Source organism: Stegodyphus dumicola, chromosome 6, assembly GCF_044657685.1.
Source record: "Stegodyphus dumicola isolate Sdum_Otavi_A_Nest chromosome 6, ASM4465768v1".
NCBI classification, from domain to species: Eukaryota; Metazoa; Arthropoda; class Arachnida; order Araneae; family Eresidae; genus Stegodyphus; species Stegodyphus dumicola.
Genome location: NC_140773.1, coordinates 232,580,669 through 232,605,296, shown reverse-complemented (window position 1 = coordinate 232,605,296; position 24,628 = coordinate 232,580,669). Strand labels below are relative to the sequence as shown.

General features: G+C 30.5%; 1 protein-coding gene across 1 annotated transcript in view; it reads left to right on the top strand.

Moving 5' to 3' along the window:
* Positions 1-2,186: 2,186 nt before the first annotated feature.
* The window catches only part of LOC118181882 (zwei Ig domain protein zig-8-like), a 762,563-nt gene continuing 740,121 nt past the window's right edge, over positions 2,187-24,628 (top strand). The window contains exon 1 of the mRNA XM_085819643.1: positions 2,187-3,089. Within this exon, the coding sequence (XP_085675769.1) occupies positions 2,960-3,089 (130 nt within the window). The 5' untranslated portion in view covers positions 2,187-2,959. The remainder of the gene's footprint in view (positions 3,090-24,628) is intronic.

Genomic DNA, 24,628 nt, shown 5'->3' with positions numbered 1-24,628 from the left:
AACCCTTTTTTAATCCAATGACAATGGTGGGCTCCACAATAAAATGTCAAAAGTTGTGGCCATTTTATTGTGGAGGCACCTAATAAGTGACAACCGTTGCCTCCTATGAAGGGACGGACTGTTTCAACCTTACCTCCTCCAAGATTCGCATCCGGGCCTTCAATTACCGCAATAAGCTCCCCTAATCCCTATATAGTCTGGGCGACTAATAACAAACTAAAGATGCCTGATTACAAAGTCTACTTAAATCACAGATTTTAGCATTATGAGTCGTAAAAGTATGTAAATTAAGCATGATGTCTATTTATACAACAGTTAAACTATTAGTTGCAGTGATGCCACTAGTTAGAAAAATGAGATCATCTCGCGAATTTGCCAAGTTTTAAACTTGTAGGTGTTTCACATGAAACAGAAAATTGTAGAACTTACTTTTATTCGATATATGTGATGATTAAAGGGTTATATATTTTTTAATATAAATGCTTGCTTTTTCTACCATTAAATCTATCTTATAAAAATAATTTTAATTAAAGAAAAAAAATTTTTTTTAATTTTAATTTTGGATTTCGAATTTCTTTATTGTTGATATTTTAAACTAATGTCTCCTTAAACATAACTAGCATTTAAAACACTTCTTTTGTTAATTTATATAATTATTATTCTTTTATTAATAGCACATACTTCTTTTATTAAAGTGAAACTTTTATTATTCTTCATGTTTATTTCTTTATTATTTTTTACAATCTTTATTTATTTTTATTTATTTACTTATTTATTTATTTAATATTTTATTATATTAATTGCTAACTATGTTCTATTATAGTGTATAGATATTAGGTTTTTTTTTTTTTGTTTTTTGTTTTTTTTTTTTGGAAGCAGGCAATATGAAAAATTAGCAACGACGAGAATCGAACCGCAAACCTATTAATTATGCGCTGAGCGTGCAGACCACTACGCCACGAAGGCTCGCTAAGAAAGTGACAGAAATACCTTATAAGTGTACCCAAGAGAATGGATATATCAGTCATCACAGACACTTTAATTACAATACTAACTAAAGCAGATACATAATAATATAGTATGTAAGAATAAAGTGTAATCTGTTCTTCAAAGAGCCAAACGTTTAGATATCTTTAACCAAAAAAATTGCTCAATTTTTTTGAATGCTTCATATATTATAAAAAGAACTATAAAATTATCCTAATATATTATTTAAATTATTAATTTAAATAATATAAACTGAATCTATAAAACTATATCAACATTATTTAAAAAGGTAAGTACAAAGTTTCCAGGAAAGCATTACTCATATAAATTAAGTTATTCTTTTTAGTACTTAAAATTCAACGAGAAATGATAATCACAAAACTTCTACTGTTTTCATTCAAGTGATGCTAAATTTTTCTAGAATTTCTATCACTTTTTTCTGGTGCTACTTATTGCAGACAGTTGCATATTTTCGTGCATCAAACTGAAAACAGTTTAAGCTCACATTGTGAAGATAATAACAATATTTTAAACCTAAGTTATATTATAGTCTTTTATTTCTGTACTTTTTTAAATGTTTAAATTACATCAAGTAGCATAGGAATACATAAATGTAGATAAACGAGAAAAAACAATTACGCGTATTGGAAATTTCGAGTATATATACGTATATAATTACAAGCAATGATATATGGATATGCTTACAAAAACATGCAAACGTCTATTCAATATTTCAGGATCATTATCGTAACTAGATTTTTGGGATCGTGTGTCAGGTGAGTTGGGATTTTTCATAGACCCATTTCAGTCATCGCAGAATTTTATTACTAAAACAGGAAGCAATTAATAATTTTAAAATAATTGCAGTTCCCAGTCACATTCTTCCAACAGAAAATTCCCAGCAGTAAATTATACTTTTCACCATTTACAGCCAACTTGAGGAGATAATAAGTGCAGAGAAAATGATTGTCACGTATCAATTTACTCGTGTATTCTCCCTTAATTATTTTCTATTTTCGGCAACATAACACAATATACCCGATAGTAAAAATCGTGCTCTGCAGAATGGAAATATAACCGAATAATAACAGCTATTGCTTATATCACATGACCTCCAAGAGTCTCTATACCACGTGATCGCCAGAGCAGGGCGCAGCGGCCGTTCCGGGCCGATTCGAGAGGCGCTGCTGTCGCTCCAATCAGCCAGTCGTTCCGCCGCCTCGAGTGGTTGCTCCCTCTTTGCACATCTCTCTCTGTGTTCTCGCTTTGCTCTCTGTACTCCCGCTTTACGCTGTGTCCACTTTGGGGAAAACTTCGCCAACTGTGTCCACAGTACTTTTTGGAGGACTAAATGATCCTTTGTCGCATGTTTAAGGCGGTCTTTGTCTTCTGCAGGGGATTTACAATAGATGGCAGTTTTATAAAGCATTAACTTCGGACGTTTGCTTTTTATTTTGTTGGAACTTCTTGTAGGAACCAGTGGTGCAAGTGAAATGGAACTATTTTCAACTTCGCCCGTGTTCTTGATCTACAGGTTCCAAATTTAAAGACCTTTATAAGATTGTGTGAGTGACAGTTATTTGATATGCAAAAGTGTCATCATAAACTTTCTTTGTGTAGTACCAAAAATAAGAACTAGTGATTTGTAAAATCTGACACCGCCTCGTGATCGATTGTAAATAATACATGAGATTTAAATGATGTAAACCATTATAAAACTGTAACGAATAAAAATATTATGGGAGCTCTGGTTATTGGACACACTGAGAAAAAATTGTGCAAATCTCAACGTAAAGATGGATACAGTGAAAACTTCTGATAACTTGATCCAAGAAACTTATACTCGAGTCGTTATAATATGGGATATTACAGTATCTGGGTGATCTTTGAATTGATGTGCATCCTGCAGAAGAAAATCACTAGTGATTAAATTAAAAGTTTACATTTGTGATTCATTTGGCTGTATTTAAATATGAAGAAAAATATGATTTTGCGCATTAACTGTGACTCTGGAATTCTTCGATCTAAGCGCAAAATTGTAATTTTTTGCGCTTTTCTTGGGATTATTGTTCTTAGTACAGATCAAGTGGAAACGACAGCTGGTAAGAAAAATACATTTTCTTTCCTCTGACTTTCATATTATTAGAAAATAGTTTTGATTTGCCATCTTTTACATCTTGGTCTTCCGCATTTTCAATAATTAAAAGGGATTTTGAGAATTTTGGGTAAAGTTTTCAGAAACTACTTTCAATACGCTTGATGCTCGTAATAAACTCATTTTTAATCAAATGTAATAATTATTAATCGCGTAATTTAGAGGCTGTAATTAAGTCAATTGCTAGTATTTAAGAATAAAACTTTTCGCACATTTTATTTATGTTATATAGGAGGCAAATTTATTGATAAACTTTACAGTAGAGGACCTTCTCTTTCTGATTGATTATCAAATGATGTATTAAATTATTGACGTATATATAGCAGTTAAATAATTGTTATCAAGCTTTGAAATCATAAAAATTATTTCCATGCTTCAAGGACATACATCTTTTATGTAATTATTTTCTAGGTGTCTTACATTTTTCAAGATTTTATTTGATATAGGAAATGTGTTCCTATATTTTGTTTAAAACCTTCAAATATTTATTTAATGTAGTAATTTCTAAGTACTTAGCATGTATATGATTTTGGAAAAGATATGCTGATCACTCAGATTCAAAATTTGATGAAAAAGATACAAGAGTTTTAATGATGTTTTCGGCATTGAGGATTTAACACGACAGAGACAAAAGAATGTTTCTAACGTCTAATAATGTGATGCCAGTTGTCATAATACCGAAATGTTGGGGTACACGGTATTAAGATCAACATGATTTTACTTAAAGATTTTCAAATACAGAAATTTCACTCAAATTTTTCTTTCCTAAGGAAAAAGAAATATTTTATGTGAGAAAGGTAATCAAAATTGTCTTTTTAAAAGGAAATGAACGTATTATTCATCTTAAGGGAGAAAACGCATTTGAAGTTGAAGACGTTTGTATAATGCTGTGGAAATGTATACCGTTATATTTAAAATCTTAGTCACGTATATAAATATATCTGCTCAATTCCAACTGGGACATATTTAAATTTGTAAATATTATTATGACTTAAAAGTTACAAGTGCCGCATTCTTGTAGAAGGTTATCAGGAAATACGAACGAAAGTAAATAATACAAGAACAAACAATAATTAACCAAAAGTTGAAAAAAGTTTTAATACATAAATAAAACATTAATACATTAATTTAATGACAAATAATTAAATAATAAATTAAGTACTCAAGGAGTACTAATTTATACTAAGAAATAACTTAGAATTAACTGGCTATACTTTCAAAATTATATAAATGTGCGAAATATCTTATAAATTTTTAATTTTAGCACTACAGGTTAACATAGCTTACATCTAAGTCTGAAAGACACTAAAATATTGAAAATAAATTGTTAACATTGAAATGCAACGGGAGGCCTTGACAACAGTGAGTTTCAGGTAAAGCAAAACAAATTTTTATGCCCTTTAAACGTATTTTTTCTTGCGTGCGTGTGGATTCTTGATCTGAACCCATGAATTTCTGATAAGAGTTCCAAATAAAGTTTCATAACTGCTGAATAATGCTTGATATCGGTCTTAAAAAACGCACGAAAATTCGAACGTCATAGAAACTGATAAATGCAAGTATTTACACATTTGTAATATCCAAAAGCACACCTAGGTAATCTAGTAAGAACATAATCGCTACATTTACCGATTGGTGCATTTATATATTGTTAATTGTCTAGTTTGATTTAATTTTGTACATTATCAGTCCTTGCGTGAAATTTTTTAACTCCCAGGTAATCAATGATTAGTAAATTTTCCCTCTAAACCTAAAATTCTGAAATACGAAATTTTGTGTTACTGCGTACTCTCTCGTATAAATATGCATGATAGTTATTTCGAAACAATACCGTTCATATTCTACTTATATGAACACCAACTGAAAATTTTTGGTTCATTGTATTTATTTATAGAATAATAAATGTTTAAAACATTTATTATTCTATAACATTTAAATGTTTAAAACATTTATTCCACATTCTCGCTTAAATATTAATTAATCAGTTTAGAACTATTTAATTTTTATGAAAAAAAAAGAAACCTAACATATATTGTAAGAAAAAATTAGTTCGGTACTACAAAATATCTAATAATTTGACATTTTCGGATATTTAAGTGGCTGCATATAAAATACCAAACAAACTTCATATAACGCTCCCTTTTTTATAAAAGGATAATTTTATCAATGCATTCTACTTTTCATTGCAGCTATGCATGTTCACGGGTTGTTAGATAACAAATAGTTGAAGTAATCTTCAAGATAATCTCCAGATGTATATCTTCTAATATGAATGAAAACTGATGAATAGTTCTAAACAGTAGTTTTAACATCTATTATAACGAATCATCAATAACATAAAAGTTTAGAAATTATTTCATCATAGAAATTTAATTCTTGTTAAACTTTTATTATTACATATCTGAAAACAGTGTCATTTTACCTTTCATAAAAGCATAAACATATCTAACGAACTTTGTGCAGATAGGAGCAATAAGGCGAATTTTTGATGGAAGTAGGAATTGTAAGTATTTAGTTAATTATTAGACAGTGTGTCCAGTCTAGACACACCTAAAAATTTCTTTCTGTACGCACAGAAAAATTGATTGAAAAAGGATTTATAGGTTTCTATAGGTTACTCTGAACTTTCTTTATTTATAGTAGATGGCAGCTCAACACAAACCAGTTCATATATTTAGTTTTTTAGACCCTCATTTTTCAAAGAAATCTTCCAGATTCAAAGAAATCTTCCAGAAAATGAATTGTTTTAAAAGAAATTTCTATGTTATGTTTTTGGCTGTATGCTAATCTCCTTATTCTATATTAGTTTTAAATTTTTACCTTGAAATCTTGCCTAAAATTAAACGGCGGACCCTAAGTGGGCCCAGACCGGGCTCACCGATAATCTAGGACATCTGAGAGTCTATTCTTTGTTTCTCCGCATCTCATCGGTCAGTTCATTGACAACAACGCTCGTTTCAGCACACGTTTCGAAGCTCTATTCAATCAGTGTGCCACTTTGGGCACACCCACAGAATTAAAACGATAAGTGCTATCTTTATAAAATATTACTTGTGTACTCCTCTAGGCCTAATTAGACTGCCTACCTTTTTTTTGTAATCAAAACTCCGACTTTAAAAGGTAGCGTGCCGGAAAGGGTTAACCCATACTGGACCATTCTCAAACATTTCCCCCAATATTTCAGACACATCAATAATATGAGGTAGTAACACATGTAAAACAAAAATGTTCACACATTGCTTTGATTTTATTAAGTTTCAGGGTGTCGTATTAATAGGATAACGATCCAGTAAACTACTAAGTTTTACAAAAATTTTGCTTACTTACTTACTCAAGAGGCAAAACGGTTCGGTAATTTTCAATGCTGCGATGAGAGGTGTTTCAAAACAGCTCAAGAAATGGGCCCAGTACCCCTTTCTTCCTCGGATGGAACTAAAATGAACTTCTACGTGGCTGACCAATAGTTCCGCTCCCATTTCTGTATTTCTTGTATGAAGTCACACAAAAGGGAACATCGTTTTCATTTCACCTTGCACTCCGCTTTTCCTTTCACTTTTGTGTTTCCGATTTCATTCGATGTTTTCAAAGGCACAAGTGTACATTCTGCCATTCGATCATCTCGTACAGTTCCAGTTGCACAAAATTCGTTTTTCTTTAAAACGAAAATTAACCCATGACATGTGAAAAATTATCCACGTATATCCTGTGAAATTCGGATTTTCTACTACCAAAAGCAAGCTTTCCACTACACTCTGAGAAAGGGGTTCCTTGCATTTTTTATTCCTTTCGTAGGGAATAATATTGAAGAAGTACCCATCGTAAGATGTTGAAATCCATGATTTGCATCCGAAAGTTACGGGTTTCAAAACTTTTTCAAACAAAAACAATAATCAAATTTTGTAAGATTTTTCAAATTTTGTAGTAAAGGTCATCTTTAACGATTTTAGAGTTGTCATTCAAATGAACATAAAGTACGATATCACTGTATCGATTCTTGGACATAGCCTAACTCAGAATATGTGTAGCAGTGTCAGGTCCCAATACATTGTTTCACGCGGTGAAACATGTTTATCCACTGTAAAACAAAACACCTAGGAATTGCTTGAATTCATTTTCAGTGACACTAAATAAATAATAGTTTATTTGTTTTGCATACCGGTTAGCATTTACAATTGCATGTGATATTATGCCTTCAACCATCATGTGAAAACGTTCAACAGCAGTTTTTCCTGAAAACATTTACTACATTTTGATGGCCTTGAAAATGAATACAGCTTGATGAGAGCATGAATTGGGGTTTATATTTTTCCCACTTGAGGGCTTTGATTTCAAAATTAGGTTATTCACAGCTTTTTGATAAAATTTCTATAGTTCCTGCTGTATTTTCTGTTTCAGATTCTCCCCATGGTACTGATATGTTACAGTTTTTGACAGAAGCAGCAGCAATCTGTGCTTTATCACTAACTGAAAAATCATAACCATTTCAGGTTCATCAATTTCTCCATCAGACGTACAAATCATATATTAACAGCCTCTTGATCCATTAGACAGTTTCCTGCCGTTTCATAAACATTGATCTTTAAAAGACAATTAAAATTTTCACTCAAGTGATAAAAAGGGAACTGTTCTACTTTAAAAAAATCTGGGGATTATTTCTGCTAAAAGAAGAAGTGCGCTTTATAAAGAAAGGTTTCATCTTACGTCACAGTTTTGAATACCCATAAGAGAACCACTAAAATCCAACAGCAAAAAGATACTTTATAGGCTAATTTCCATTTAGAATTTTATACAAAAGTAACAATTGCTTCTACTGTTGCCAAGGAAACATAACATAGATGAAATTCCTTTTAGTCAGGAAACCCTATTTTGGATGTTGTGTGCCATTTTACTTTTATAAAATAATACTAAAGAAAACCACAGAAAATTAGAGAATAATGTATTCCCTAATCAGTAAAAATGTCACTTTAATATCACTGTACGAATAGTTATTTTTCAAAATTGGTTTGAAGAGGAATGTAATCTATAAATGGAAGGAGTCATAAGAGAATTTGGGATACCTACAAAATACAAACTAAATACCTGACAAAGAAATCTTCATCATGGAAATTTTTAATTTTACGAATAATAATTCGAATCTACTAGCATAACATACACTTGTTTCGAAAAAATATGGATTTCTAATCCTAATTAATTGCTTAAAATAAATTAATTTAAAGTATCCTTTTTAAAGTCATTTTTTAACGAAATTAATTAAAAGAGGCCATTGTTTTAGTCTGCAGATGCAACTTAAGTATATTTCAAAGGAGTTGTACAACAGCTTGTCTATTTGTTTTCTTTTTTACTTAAAGAAACTTATTGGGCCGTCCTATATTAAGCTTAATGATCCAATATGGATTAAGGGAATTAAAAGCTAAATTGCATGTGCGAAATATTAATATAATAGAACATGAAAAATGGTAGAAAACAACATTTAACACAACCATGAACACTTTCACATTTAAAAGGAGTTGAAATTCATTCAGAAGGACAAAAAACATGTTCAGTCGTATCTTTAAGAACATATTAAGAAATATTCTAAATAAATGCATCGAAACACGCATAGTTATTTGCAAAAAAAATTATTAATCTACCATATATAGTATCGATTAAAATCAGACTTAATAGCAAGAACAATAATAGCATTTAATTGCACTTCTTATATCTGAAGCAAATAATATTTTCTACTATTACATGTAACCGTAATGATTACAATTAATTTCAAACCTATCTAATTTTTATAATCAAGTGTAAACGATTCTTAATAAAAAGGAAATTCATTTATAAAAAATGCACTTAATCCGGAGTTTGGGGAAAAACTGAATTTCCAATCATCTTTCACGATAATATTAATTGAGATTATTTTAATTTAGCATTTAGGTAACACACAGTTAACGAGGAAAAAACGCAATTGAGAGAAAATTGGATAGACGCGAGTTTAGGAGAAGGATTATTAAAGAATTTTCTCATTATTAACAAACTCTCATCTTTCTTCCATCTTCCCTCTTTTAATTGGTTTTTAAAATCTTTCTGGACATAATTATTAGCTTCTAGTGTTCTGTTCTGTAAGAAAAATGTTAATTCAATTTTAAATTTGTAACGCATCCATAGAGTTTCACGTACTTGTTCTAAATTTTGGTTACTGGTAACACTTTTTTTCTCCGCACAAAACATTAAACTTAGTTGATTCTTTAGACAAATGAAAAATGTACGAATGTGTTTTTATTGATAAGAAGCGTTTCAAAAACATTTTGAGATAATATTTCATATCTGCTCATCATATGTTTGATAAAGGATCAACATTCAGCGAAATTATGATATGTAATAACATTACATACAAAGTTACAAATAACCAAATAATAAAGTCAATTTCAATAAAAAAAATCAAACTACTAAACAGGTGTCTATGATGAAATCAGGCAAAACAGACAGCTAACCAAAATATCCTTACATGTAAAGCAAAATTTCACGAGTAAAATGATAACAGATAAAACCTAGGATTATTACTATAGGGACCTGGGGTTATTATTATTACAATAGTTGTTTGAACATACTGCTTTCAGTAAGAAAGCAGAATTTAAACAGCCCAAAAGTCTAAAACCAAATATTCCACAGTTAGATCAGTTAAAAATATGAATTTTTTTTTTTTTTTTTTTGTTTTTTTTTTTTTGTTAATTACAGTGCAAAAGCCGTGACCATAACATTGCTCTATTCTTTACCAGATAATCTTTATATAGTTATTGAATATGCATTGTTAAAAAAGATTTAATAATATTAATCAGAAGACAAGAAATGTAACTAGATAAAGATGTAAAACTAACACAAAATTTTCGAGATGAGAAAAATAAAAATTTAATTTTAAATCATAATGTCAATGAAGCTCATATAAAAAATAGTATATGCATCACAACAATAAGAGCGGCTTAAAAATTTCATGAAATATATTTGCGTTAGAGTCTCTTTATGTATCGTAAAATGCAACCGCTATCCTGCAAATACTAACTTTTAAACATCATGAGAGAACCCAAATTCCTACCCATATTTTCCCGTCCTTTTTTTGTTTTTCTGACAGCAGTAATGCATACTTGTCTTCCTTCAGCGTCATCCATCAAAACACTGTAAAATGATTTCATGATTCCATCCACTTATTTAAGGAATCGATGAAATATTCTGAACGAAGAAGCAAAGTTGATCTTTTTCAGACATCTTTCATAGAATATTTGATGTATTCGGACAAAATTATTTGCGCCCCTTTTTGGTAAAAGGATATTCTTTGATGGTGTTTGCAACAAAATTCTGGTGAAATTAAGTGCATCAAAGCCCTTTATTATAGATTTATATTTCATTCAATGTTGGGCGCACTGAAGAAGCTAAGCAATAAATGAGCTACGAAACTTCTCACTTAACAGGCTGTTGAAATACAAAACTGATTTTGTTTATATACTGAAATAATTTAAGTACTCGAATAGTGCTATTTCGTGGTAAGGGTATTCAAATCCCAATGAATGGGCTGGCTGCTAGGGCTTTTTTGTGTTTTGCTACGTGCACCTTGAATATGAGCTAGCTTGTTTTAGAAAGTTCTCCACAAAGTCATGTTCCCGCAGGTGGCTGTGGCAGGGAGCTTTCGTGTACTTTGCCTTATCCAACTAACCTAACCTAACCAAGACGCAACAGTCGTGTAGATTTTGAGCACGATGTTTACTTTTAATAGTTTGTTTTAATAGCAGGATGTTCATTAGCTCTCACCTAATGACCATTGAACAGGCTTTACATATGTTGTTCTGAAAGTAAAAGTTATAATTAAAAAATTTAATAATTTACTATAATGGTTTATGCTTACAGTAGTAAAGAATATTGATATTCTCACGCATTCTACTGCTTGAAATGTAATTTGAAATTAGTAATCTTAACAGATTCCTTGAGATTTCAGCGCATGGAATTGATGTAGTTAAAATCTACTATTTGGCCAGTCGGCGTGCATAATGAATTAGAAACCTCGTGAGTTTTTAAGCCCACAAGCGGCCGAGCGGTAAAGACGCTGAACACTGGTAGTTCGGTCTGAGGTTCGAATTCCGCGGACGGGCTGGCTGCATGGGCGTTTTCGTGGTTTTCCCCATGTGTAACGTGTATACGAGCCAGTTTTCCTTAGAAAGTCCTCCACGAGAGGCATCCCTCCCTTTAGGCAGATAGCCCTCGTGTGCTTTGCCATAATTAAATACACCAACACCAACCGTGAGTTTTTAAATGGCAAGATTTCCTGTTGTGGCGACATGTCAGATATGAAATCATGCCTCCTCGGAGGTCAAGGTGTAAAATAAACGAGGGTTTATATAAATTCAACAGAAAATGTTTATATCTGTTACAAACGAAGAACTGTTCTGTTTTCGTTACGCTCGGTTATTATAAGTCTTTACAGCATATCAACAGTTGTACCTTGCACTTGATACAATACAACAGACAATATATAATACAATGCACATTCGACATATGCAGCAGAATTTTTCAATTAATATTTGTTACTTTTTATTATTATTAAAAGGCATTCATTGCTGAATACTTCCGCAGTTTGCGTGGAAACAATTCATTTTGCCTTTCCATAAATATGAATCTTGCACACGTTTAGGAACAATATATACATATAAAACAATTCTGAAAGCTTTCAGATTTTACATTACACCCAAAGGAGCTTTTTTTAACGATTTGTGTGCTACCTTTATTTTTTAAGTATGCTCTTCGCACTTAAACCATAAAATAAAATTCAACAGCAATATCGAAAAATAATTTTAAAATGAGCATATCTTTAGAATTTCCGATACACAGTCTCGCACGCTGAAAAGAAAAAAGAATTTTTTTCCATACACTGTTGTCATTGCTCGCTTTGAAATCGTTGAATTCGTTAATCAAAAGTTCGTTAAACTTTTACAAAATATGAAATGGATAATAAAAAATTCCAAATTTGGGCTTCCAGATTTCCCATATTCGGGTGGAGACGTACGTTATTCAAAATTGGATGGCTCTCGGTACCGTCGTTTTATCACAATGTGAGAAATATACATACATTTATGCACATTCTTCATTGTGCCGTCAACATGCCAAAATGAAATTAATAGTCCTTTTGGGCTAACGGCCTTTGGGCTAAAAATGTTTATATTTTATTATTGAAAATATGATATTAAATTTCATTTATTGCATACTTTGCAAGCGATCAGGTCCCAATCCTATTAAAAATAACAGACTCCCCCCACCCCAAAACAACTTAAAATCAGCTAACCTTTAACAAAGTTATTTGCTTAATATTCTTTAAATGTTCGCGTACTACAAAGTAAAACTCCATAATCATTCGATGGATTTGAAGAACAAATCTGAAGATGCTTTGAAGAAGTTTCAAAACGATGACATTTATCTGTTTCCGCTGTATTTTTCCGAAGTTTTATTCACTCTTTAATTTCTGAAAAGTTATTATCTTGTTTTAACTATCGGAAATAAAAGTTTTAGAAATTTAGATTGAACGAGTACTTTAGCTGAACCTTTTTCTGTACTTTTATTGTTGTTATAAACTCTATTAGGATTTTGAGATAAGTCTTTGACTGGGAAAAAAATAATCTATTCTTTCCTTCCCCCTTTTTTTAATCGATCTTTTATTATTATTTTTAAGATTTTATCCCTTTTTTTATTTTGAGTCTTTGTAAAACTTCCGTCTGATAAAAATAAGACGGGATAGAAACAAAGAATCTTTTCCAGTTTCTTGAGAAATTTCCGACTTTATTTCCCTTTCACTAGTACTAACATTTTTATCACTTGTGAATTTAACGGTAAAAAGATAAGTAATTTCTTTAAATATAAATACTATTCGATTTGCTTTTAGAATCACATTACTATCCACCTGAAACATTTCATTTGCAATAACTTCAACATTTGACTGAAATTAATTATATTGCAATTTAACAGTAATTATATTTACAAATTTCTTACTATACATTTATCCAAAATTAAAGCCAGTATCTAAATTCATAAATCACATGACTTAGAAATAAATAATTATGAATAAATATTGCCGTATTACACATCGTCGCGCTCGCGTGTTGATCTTTGAAGCGATAATTTACTTACATGGTTAATTTTTATACGTATCACTCATTTCGTGTAAAACAGTTTCATTTCCATTTCCTGCAAATATTATGTTTAATTTATATGCATAATAATCAGTTATATTCATCAAAATAAACAAAAGCTTATTAGAGGATCAAAAAGGACCGTTTTCGGTTTTGTTTGATTTAATATTTTTAAAGGACCCATTCCTAGCTATCAAAAACAACTTTTTCTTGATATGCTGATTGCAAGTGGAGATATACCAGTTTTCTGACAGACGGACAAACCGGAAGCTACTGTCAGCAGGATAAGTCAATGGTTAAAGGGCAAATTAAAGATGTAATTTTCACCCCTTTTGTTATTTTTTAATTCAATAATTTTAAGCATTTCGATATGTCTGAAAAATCTGGCAAAGTACTTTCATTATGTATTTTCTTATTTTCGTTCGACAATGTGAATAGTTTTGTATATATGTCACGTAACGTTAATCTGAAATCTTTATATATAATTTTTGATTACCACATTTTATGATTTATGTTCGTAGAAACAATAACTCCAAAAGTTCCTTATATAATCACCTGAAACTTTGTATACAGAGTTAGTACAATATTATGCATGACGTAGAGTAAAATTTATATAATCACTTGAAATTTTATATACTGAGTTTGTACAATATTATGCATGACGCAGAGCAAAAGTTAAAACATTAGCTTTATAGATATATTAAATTATACCATTTTACTTTCAATAGTGTATGTATTTTTTAGAAGTTTTGGGGTATAATTTTTTAAATATTTATTTGGCCATACATTGCCAGTGAAGCAATATTTTCCAATTATCCTACTTCACTGCATACTGCTTATGGTTAATATATATAACGTAAAATCAAGAAATATGTTTTTATCTTCATTATTTTCTTGTTAGTGATGGTTGATGTATTTGTTAATTTCGATCTAAAATTTTTAGTTTTCTGTATAAGTTTCACAAAATAATGAATTTGCATCACTTTTGTAGTGAGCAGCCTCGTATATAAGTGTGAGCGCAATTCAATAAAATGACTCATTAATTCATATAACAAACATTTAGAGGGGGAAAAAACCTTCAAACTAGTTAGATACCTTATTTTTTATACTTTATTATCTACAGAAAACTTAGCTTTCACTTTAAGAATACGAGCTAGTTTCCCTTAGAAAGTCCTCCATGAAGGCATCCTTCCCCTTAGGCAGATAGCCCTCGTGTGCTTTACCATAATTAAATACACATACTCACTTTAAGAATAAGCAGAATAAATTTCCTTTCCTTAGTTTAAATACCTGTAATATTTTTTTTAATCATTTTTTATCTTAGATGCCATGACACAAGAATAACCGCTTGTATACCTCTACTTATATACGTTTCTGTGCTATGTGATTAGATTATTTTAAAATTAGTCAAAATCAGAGTTCATTTCGATAGTGTACATTTGTCCTATTTTATTACACTGAGAAATGTAAAAGAATATTATAAAAATTTAATAGAAACAATAGAAGCATCAGATTAATAAACTGGAACATAGTATTTTATTGAAAATATCCAAATTTCCAATAGTACAATATTCTGAATTTTAGATCTAATTTGCTATTGATGTGGTACTATGAAGAATTAAGTTTAATGCATAAAAACTTCATTCAAAAGAACACGCATTCATGAGAATTATTGAATATTAATTAGAGCTTTTGATCTTCTGCCTCGTTTCTATTTAAAAAAAAAAAAGCATGTTCATATAACTGTTGTAAGGATCTTAAGTTTTACTAACGTTTATTTTATTTTAAATCTTTACTATCACTTCTTATTTTCTACTTCCGGCCAGAATTAACTTATTTTTACTTATTTTTTACTTAATTTTTACTTTTACTTATTTACTTTTTACTTATTTGAACTTATTTATGCAAATTTGTCTGGCGAACGCAAAGTACTTAAGTTGTGGCTTTTTGCCAAGCAAGAGAGAGGAAGGAGTTAGTCGAAGCAGGCCGCTTGCCTTAGCAGTTTTACTCGGTTGCTGTTTGCCTTCCAGGCCAGAGGTTTAATCCTCTTAATAATTTTAAACGTACTGTAGTGTTAACAGTTCTCTGTACTACATACGGCTTCCTGTTAATATACGGCCAATCTTCCACGTAGGCCCTTGTTTATTATTCCAAAGTTAAGTTAGAGTTTAGTTAATATTTTTATATTCTTACGTTCAGACCACAAGTGTTTGGTCTCTGTATTCTGAAGTCCGGAAATCATTGTAAAGAGTGAAAAATAAAGGGTTTCGTATACCCTTCCTGTGTATCTTGTCTATTTCTCACATTTATTGAACATAGCTTTAGTAAGCTCCCTGTTCCGAGTCAGGTTCTTGAATGTTCCCAAAGCAAGTAAGGCGGAACACTGAACCTGATACTGTAACTAAGACCCAAATTTAGTAAAATATATTACTTGCAACTTAGTACTCGTATTACTGCAAAAAATCAAATGTTCTTTTCAAACAAGATGACAGATTTCAATAAATATTAAAATTAACGTTCGAAATGTTGGTAACAATATTTTCGTTCAGCAAAATGAACTATTTCTCTTATTTTTTTAAAATTTTACTAGCAGCTGTGCGGTCAGCTAAAGTAGCTATTATAAAAAAAAATATGTATAGTGATTATAAAGAATCCAGCTTACAGTTAGTAATTTATTCTAGCAGAGCTAAATATCTACGTTTACTGCTTCTAAATCGCTTAATTTTTATTCGCTAACACAAAAATTAAATCTGAAAGAAAAAATAAATATATTATGCTTTGTCGAATAGCAAAACTCCGGCGCGTGGAAGATAAAAATACCTTAATTTGAGCAGTGGCAACACTTAATTTGAGTGGTAATTAAAAAAACTTAATTTGAGTGGTAATTAAGGTATAACTTTTAAATTTCAGAGTTTGCTGATTAAATGAAAAAAAAAAAAATATCGAGCTTTGCCGCGTGGCAACAAGCTGCTTTAAATACTCGAGTTGGTGTCTCAAAAATCCCTTAAGTCAGCACAAAATATGAAATAAAGATAAATGCATAAATAAACACGCACTCACATTTTTTTTTGCCATTATATACCCCGGAAGAATTCAATTGAGGATTTACATGTTCGATAAAATAAACAGCAATATTGTTATCTTTAATAATCTACTCAGAAACGACACTAAAAACGATCATCCAACATACACCTTGATCTGTATGACTTCAAACTGTTCGTTTCATTCTAACAAGAAAAGAAGAAAGCCAGAATTATTATATTTCTTTGCAGTAAACTGGTGGTGTGGTGTATTTAATTATGGCAAAGCACACTAGGGCTATCTGCCTAAGGGGAGGGATGCCTTTCGTGGAGGATTTTCTAAGGGAAACTGGCTCGTATACACGTTACATATGGGGAAAACCACGAAAATGCCCATGCAGCCAGCCCGTTCGCGGGATTCGAACCTCAGCCGAACTATCAGTGTTCAACGACTTTACCGCTCGGCCGCTGGTGGGCTGCAGTAAACTGGAACTTACAAGTAAGATAATTATGTTTGGGAATATTTACTTATGGGAAAAATCTACGTAATTTTCTTTCAGTGCTTTCAGTGCACTCGATGACCCACTCGGCACTCCCCGATCGACTGTCAACTCGATCGACGCGGCACGGACTGACTGACTCGACTGCTCGTACCAGCAGGGTTTATATAGCTTCTGGCTTGTGTTCGAGAACATTCTGGGAAAATTTAAGTAAGAATTTACCAGTAAGAATTCGTTCCAGAAGGTTCTCCATCCGTCCATGGCATATCGCCAATTTTGTTGCAAATGTGGCAACCCTGCCTTGCCTTGCCTTGCCATTTTATGGCAACCCTAAACCTGCTTCGCGGGGAAGCTATCTTACCGCGCCTTGACATTTCGTAACAATATTTACTTATGTGAAAATCTATTCTCCAATTTTAGGTTTGTAAGAATCGCTGTAGCAACCTGCCTTGTAAATTATTTTCTACTACATCTATGACTCACAACGGTGCAAACTGAAATACATTATGTATCTTCCTGTAACAATAAAATAAATAGGAAATGTAATTATTTTGGAAGTTGTGACACTTCAATTGGTGAATAAACGTAGTTGGGGCCCTTAAGCTCACTTGGGCACCGCTAATTTGGATAACATTAAACAACGTCACGAAGAGGTTCATTTAAAAACAACATGTTATTAATAAGACCCTCATACTTTTCTATGCCAAGAACTTTCGTTAACATTTACATCATTAATATATAATGCATAAAACACTTTTTGGCTTCTATATGAAATTCTCCTCAGTACTGAAGTTTCCTAGGTACTGTTTCGTTATTGGAATCGTATGCAGAAATTATGAAGGTATGCGCGTGTGTATGTGCATATAAGTGTCTATGTATACACACATATACATTCGTGCTTAGATATATGTAAGAAAAATAAGGAATATGTAAAAGATTGAATTGGCAGAGAAAATTAATTCCCTTCTGCATTCTAAAAATAGTAACCTCTATTTGCACTGCGTCATTTCGAGAAAAATCTATGTCAAACGACTCTTACATAATTCTGATGATGTAAATGAGACTAAAACTTAAACAGCCAATAGTAATTTTAACAGCAATATTAACCATCCAATCAAAATGCATTGAGAAGAGAATCAAAACTAACTCAGTCTGAATTAAGATTTCACTCTGAGCATAACGCACTTGCTTTCAACGCTTTGGCCTGGCTGCTGCATCCTTCTTGCTGCAAAGTTATCAAAAATGCAAACTTTTTGGAATAGGCACAATAAATCAATAAATGTGCCAACTTGTTTGTGGCCACAACATGTTTACTGAAATAAAAGTTAAATTAAATATACCTTGACTGACAAATTCCTTATTCCTTGTGAATCGAAGTTTCAGCATTCTACATCTAAATTCTGACTGTTCATCACGGATTCAACCGCTTGCGTTCTGCTTCGGAATCTATTACATAGATACATGCTTAATTTTAAACACATAAATCCATCAGTACATACATGCATACATATATTTCTAAATCCGGTCCTGATAACAGAACATTACTGTTTCTTATAATGCTAATTTTCCTAATCATTTACACCGAGTACAAGATTTTAAAAAGTAATAAAATTCGATAGTACCATTCAGGTAAAATCGGTTCGGAACACATGAGAGAAAGAATGCTTTACACAATTTATGCAAACTCTTTCAGCTATATGTACAACTTGCTCGACTGACGAAATTGCATTTTTCGCGCCTCGAAAGCAAAACTTGGATGTATATTAGATTTTATATACAGCATAATTCTAATATAGGTATTTTGACACAAAAATCGAACTTTTTCTAAAATGGTATACCTATTTGTTTTCCATAGTTCGACAGTACGATTCAAATTATGACAAAGCGCAAGTTTTGTAAAATTCGCGCGAGTAGTTTTTAAAAATTAGTTCTCAAAATGTTAGCTCCTTGATATTAATTGAATTTGGTATATAATAATTATTCCCTTTTTAATTAAATGTACTTGATTCCTTTTTATAATATTTTTAATTCAGGTTCAATTCAAATAAAACTCGCAGGTATTTTCTAATCTGTTTTGTAAATTTTTATTTTTTATAAGAAGTTTTACAAATTTTTCGAAAAAAAATTTGAATTATCTCAACATATAATAAAACAAAGAGTCTCTCTCTGTGTGTGTGTGTGCCTTTCGTTCGCGCTGTGCGTAAGCTAATAGACCCACGGCTACGGAATTGGTACATAGGTGCATCTAGACAAGAGCCAGTGCACCTCGAAGCGATTTTTTCGAAATTCGAATTATAATTTTTTTTAGTTTATGTTTTGTGACGAAATCGAGTCATTTTGAGTCATAATGGGCTATAGGAAAGCTAGAATTTACTCTACACACTCCATTTTCACATCGTCATGAAACGTAGGCACTTAGCTATTTTACGAACGTAAAATAAATTTTGTGTTTCAGTCAATCGATTAAATACGAATTTATTTAACAAAGGGAGCTTAACACCTTTTCAACGGGATTTTTCCTAAAAAAGTTTATTTTTAAAAATGTACAGTTTATTTTTATTTGATTTTTGGACACGTTAAACTTTCATCTTTGCGACTGCTTTTATAAAAAGAATTTGGGCAAAATGATAATATTTTGTATTTTTAAAATTTTTTTAAATGAAGCTTCCGAGTACACTTCTCACATCTTTAAAAATGTAATTTTGGCAACAATTTTCCTTTTTTATTGTTGTTGATAGATTTTTGATGAAATCACATGATTTTGAATAGTTTCATTCTTTTAGAAATATGGGTTTGGCAACAAATTTTCATCGTATTTCTTATGTCACTGTTTTTAAGAGATTGGTATATTTCATTGTCATTTTTATATACATTTTTATTGATTTTTTTTTTTGATAAAGTTGTTCTGCAGAGTAAAATTCTGCGTGGAGTTTTTTGTTTTTTGAGTTTCTTTCATGTTATTTTTTGCTTATTTCACTGTTTGTAAGATATTGAAAAGTTGTGCATGATTTTTTTCCTTCAACGGAAAGTTGGTAATTTTTTTTTATTAGGATAATTAATATTTGTATTAAGGGATATAGCTTATTTCATTGTAATTTTTGGTGCTACTTTGGTAGACGGTTGCACGGATTTTGGCGATTTTCTTTTGGCGAGTAATATGACTTGTGGTAAACCCATTGCTGGATAAGTTGTTTATGGTAACCGATACTTTGTTGTCATTTTATTTAAAAAATAATGCGTTTTATTATGCATAAATTCCGTGTTTAAAATATTATTTATGGCTTCTAAATATTAAAAATCAATTTAATTTTGCATTTTTATTTGAAATAAAAATTTTGTTGTTTATATTATTTTATATAATTTTATGTTGTGGATGATGTAATCAATGCCGTCACCTTACTTACTAAGTAATTGGTTTTATTAATATCTATAAATTTAATCTAATGTTTTAAACATTATTTATGGCTGTTAAATATTAAAATCCAATTTAATTTTGCATTTGTTTTAAAAATGATTTTATTATGAATGATTATTTAAATAATTTTAATTCTATGCGTGATGTAATCAGCTTCCTGATTGGTTACTGAAAATTTGTGCATTACCGCGCCATTTTTAAATTTTATTATTCATCTATTCGAATTCCTCAGATTTCAAATGGAATGGATATGTCCGTTTCGAAGATGAATGTTGTTATTGGTAATTACCAAGAATTATTGGTATCGGAATAAAAAAATTTGTCCTTTGAGACCTTATTTTGGCCAACCTGGCTTTCCTAATCAAAGATTTATTTATAAATTGTTAATAGCGTCAGATGAAATTTATTTTAAATTTTTGGAGAAAACCTCGCTAATTGCTTCTTCAGTGAAGTGCGAGAGATGTGGATCACAGATGAAGAAGATCGCTAGAAGACCTTTTTTTTTTTTTTTTTTTTTTTTTTTTTTTGTGGTACTTATGAATATACGACAGGTAAAATACTTTAAAAAATGTGAGTACATAATTTTCTTTTACTTTATAATTGTATATTTCAACTTTTATTAAAAAATTAATACAATGTTTTCAAAAATTCCTGAGATATTTATTGCCACATATGTTTAAATGTTAAATAATTAAATCCTATAAAACTTATTCTAAAGTATTTAAGTAATATTTTAATTCTTTTAAACGTTGGTATGATGTTTTTAATTCGATATTCAATTTAAGTAATATTTTAATCCAATTAAATGTTGGCGCAATGTTTTTATAGCGGTGTTTTTATTCTATTATATTAAAGTAACCTTACTTTAGCATTTCATACTCTTAGTAAATGTATTTTTTTTCTCTTGAAAATATATGATTTTTTGTTTTTTGTATTCTTTTATGTTATTTATTGCTCATTTCACTGTTTTTAACATATTGAAAAGTTTTGAGTGATATTTTTTAGGAAACAAAGTTCTTAACCTCCTTTATACCATTTGAGTTCTTAAGATTTTTCAAAGAGAAGTTGGTTAATTTATTTATTAGGATAATTAATATTTGTATTAAGGAAATTGCTTATTTCATTGTAATTTTGTTATACGTAATAACTATTTTTTATGAAGTTGTTCTGCAGAGTAAAATTCTATGCAGTTTTTAAATTTAACGTTTGATGTTCCCTTCAGCCATTTTTTCGGTACATTTAAAAGCCAGTCAAAGGCTGGCAGCGAAGCTGCTAGTACCCTATAAACGTTTTGCCATTATCCTAAAGTAAATATAATTTTAGGCATACCTGCAAAAAACTAGAATTTTATATTCAAAATTTCGAAGATATACGTTGATTTATGAACTGACGCTTTTTTAAATTTGGCATAATTGTCATAAGCGGTAATAACGCCAAATAAGGCGTACCATCTAAACAAAAACTGAAAAACTTTAGTATCACTACTGCATTTTACAATGATTATTTTTCAACAAAAATATTGCATTTTCCTATTTGCACAATCTATTGGCTATTTGTATTAAATATGCACTCATAAAAAACATTAGATTAAAAGTTGGTTACCATTTTAATGATCAAAATTTAAATTATAATACTTTAATTTCAAAATTTTATATGAAATTTATTTCTGTATACATTTAAGGAATTCTCACTTCCGTCATGCCTTTCGGGAACTCTCTAAGGAGCTAGAAAGAACTATTTTATAATAGTAGTGCTAGGACATTGTCCTGTATCCATCCCCCGTGATACTGTATTTATAAATAACTGTATTTATAAAATAAGTACAGTTAAAACAATAAAAAACATTTTACAATTAAAATTAGAGTTTCTGCGCAAAAACAAGCAATTCGGCCAACAGGCAACAAGGCAGATGTTTCGTTGCACAAAAATGAAAGTTTAATTTGGTCCCACTTGGCAAAAGGACACTGAAGATGCAGAAACGGAATTCACTATTTTGCTAAGTTTCAAATGTAAACAAGTACGGCTGCTATGGTAAAAATAATTAGGCTTAGCCGCACTTAGACAAATTTTAAATTGCTGATAATTCTACAACTATTGCACCCACATTAACTAAAGGCACGAAAACCTTAATCGGGAGATAAGAATAACACAATTCAATCACGTTATTAAAGCAAAAGATGCGCAGTTTACCATCATATAAGAATAAAGGAAATGAGATCACTGAGCCGAGTATCAGAGTGTGTATATATTTATTTACTTTTGGTGCAGCCGATTGCAAAGAAAAGGGAGGTGCACAATGATGTATTATAGCAGTTCAATATACAAAATTTCAACGTTCTGAGGCTACTCGTTTTTGAGTTATGTGAGCTACATATATACATACGTACAGACGCCACGAAGAAATCTCTTTTGAATCCATTTTAAATCAGTTTTATAATTCGTTTGGGGAAAATGTTCCTTTATTCTGTCCTCACGTACAGATGACACGCCAAAACATCGTTAAATTGTATTCGATAGCGTTCAAAATCGATATTTTTCGTTCAAATACGATACCCGGAATTTTTCGTGATAACAATACTTTCTTTACTTCGTACAAGGAAGTAAAAATTGCTAAGGTTTTGCTGGGGTGGACAGCTTAAAAGGCACATAAAAATTACCATTAGGCACATTAACCGTATTCTGTAAAACATTGTACAGCTCTCATGTAATCTAGGGAAAATTTTACATGACTTAGAAAACGATCTTATTCAAAAATATAAGAAATGAGTCCAGTATCCCACAAAATGGGAAGTTAGATTTGCTAAACTCCTGATATAGTCACAACTGTTACGTCACAACATAATTCGCGTAAATCAATATGCATCCTCGATAAGTATTAAAAACAAGATAAACTCAACTATAAGCAGCTCATAATAAATTCTGAAAAATGTGGTACAAATTATAAAAGTGTAATAAACGACATCTTACTATGCTGTTTGGCTGTGGTATGCACGTTTTATTTGTAAAAGATGATTAAAACCTGCTTGCAAACACTTTATAAATAACAGGAAATTTACAATTTTAAGCATAATTTTCAAGCCGTTTCAGTTCCATATAAACTGTAGTATACAAATTATTTGATTCTTAAGACGATTATACATTTATAGCGTGCAAATGTTTTATTTAACATTTTCAGGAATAAATTGCGCCAAGCTAATTCATTTGTTTCCTACAATACGCTATGGACAGCGTTATTTCGCATTTCTTAAATCAGTATTACACGATTCGTTTATTTTCCATTACATAAATCTTAGTAATTAACATGGTTACAATATTTCATTAAACATAAATTACGATTGTTGAAAAAAATTAAAAGGTAATTATTTTAGAAAACCGATGAATTGTAATTAAAGACGTTTCTCTTCGCTTGTACCTAAAGACAGTTGGCAGATTTTATTTGAACTGCATTCATAATTCATTGTGTAAGTATTTTAATAAGCGAGAAATATCTATAAATCACTAAACAAAATTTATAATGCAAAATTTTGGTCACGCATTTACGTTACTTGTAAGACCACTTTTCCTTCTCCCGTTGTAAATTAATTTAGCGCAAGTAGCTTTTAATTCAGATTCCCGTGTATGTGTTCTGTTAACACTATGTTGCGATCTAGGCTGACTATTTTCTTGCAAAATATACCACTTAAAAAATTGCTAAATAATTGTATAGAATTAAGTAGTTCTTCTTTGCTGTTGTCATCACGTTTTAACCTCAGTATATGTTGTATTCATGGTTTAATATCTAGGTAAACAGAGATGTTAGACTCTACAGTAATTAACGATGGTGCATTTAATTTTTTTATAAATTAATGTATTTAAATTAATATATTTAAAATTAATATATTTAAATTAATACTTTAAGTATTATATATTTAAAGTGATATATATATATCGCTTTTCGCTTACGAATTTTTTTCCAGAAAAAAAAAAAAAATATACTATGCTGAAGTCGACAATATTTATGATAAAATGAACTCCTCTGATTTTGTTGATGTTATAAAATCTTTTAATAAATATAATTTTAAATAGAAATTAAAACCATTTCTGGGCATTTATGATACACATAGCTTTCTAAACAATTCTTTTTTTTTTTTTTTTTATTTATATTTTTTTTTTATGTTCGGCAAATAGAGATTAACTATCAGGAATTCTCCAATTCAGGGTTACATTGATAGAAACATATACCCAGACTCATTAACATTATTATGATTAAATATCTGATACGGACACCACATGATTTCCTTGTGTGACCTATTAAATTATACAAATTTTTTGCTGAATTTAATTTAAGCTTATTTTCTCGAATTTCGTTACAGATGTATTTGTCATTTAATCAAATCGGATTATGCCACTTCGCGGCAAGGAAA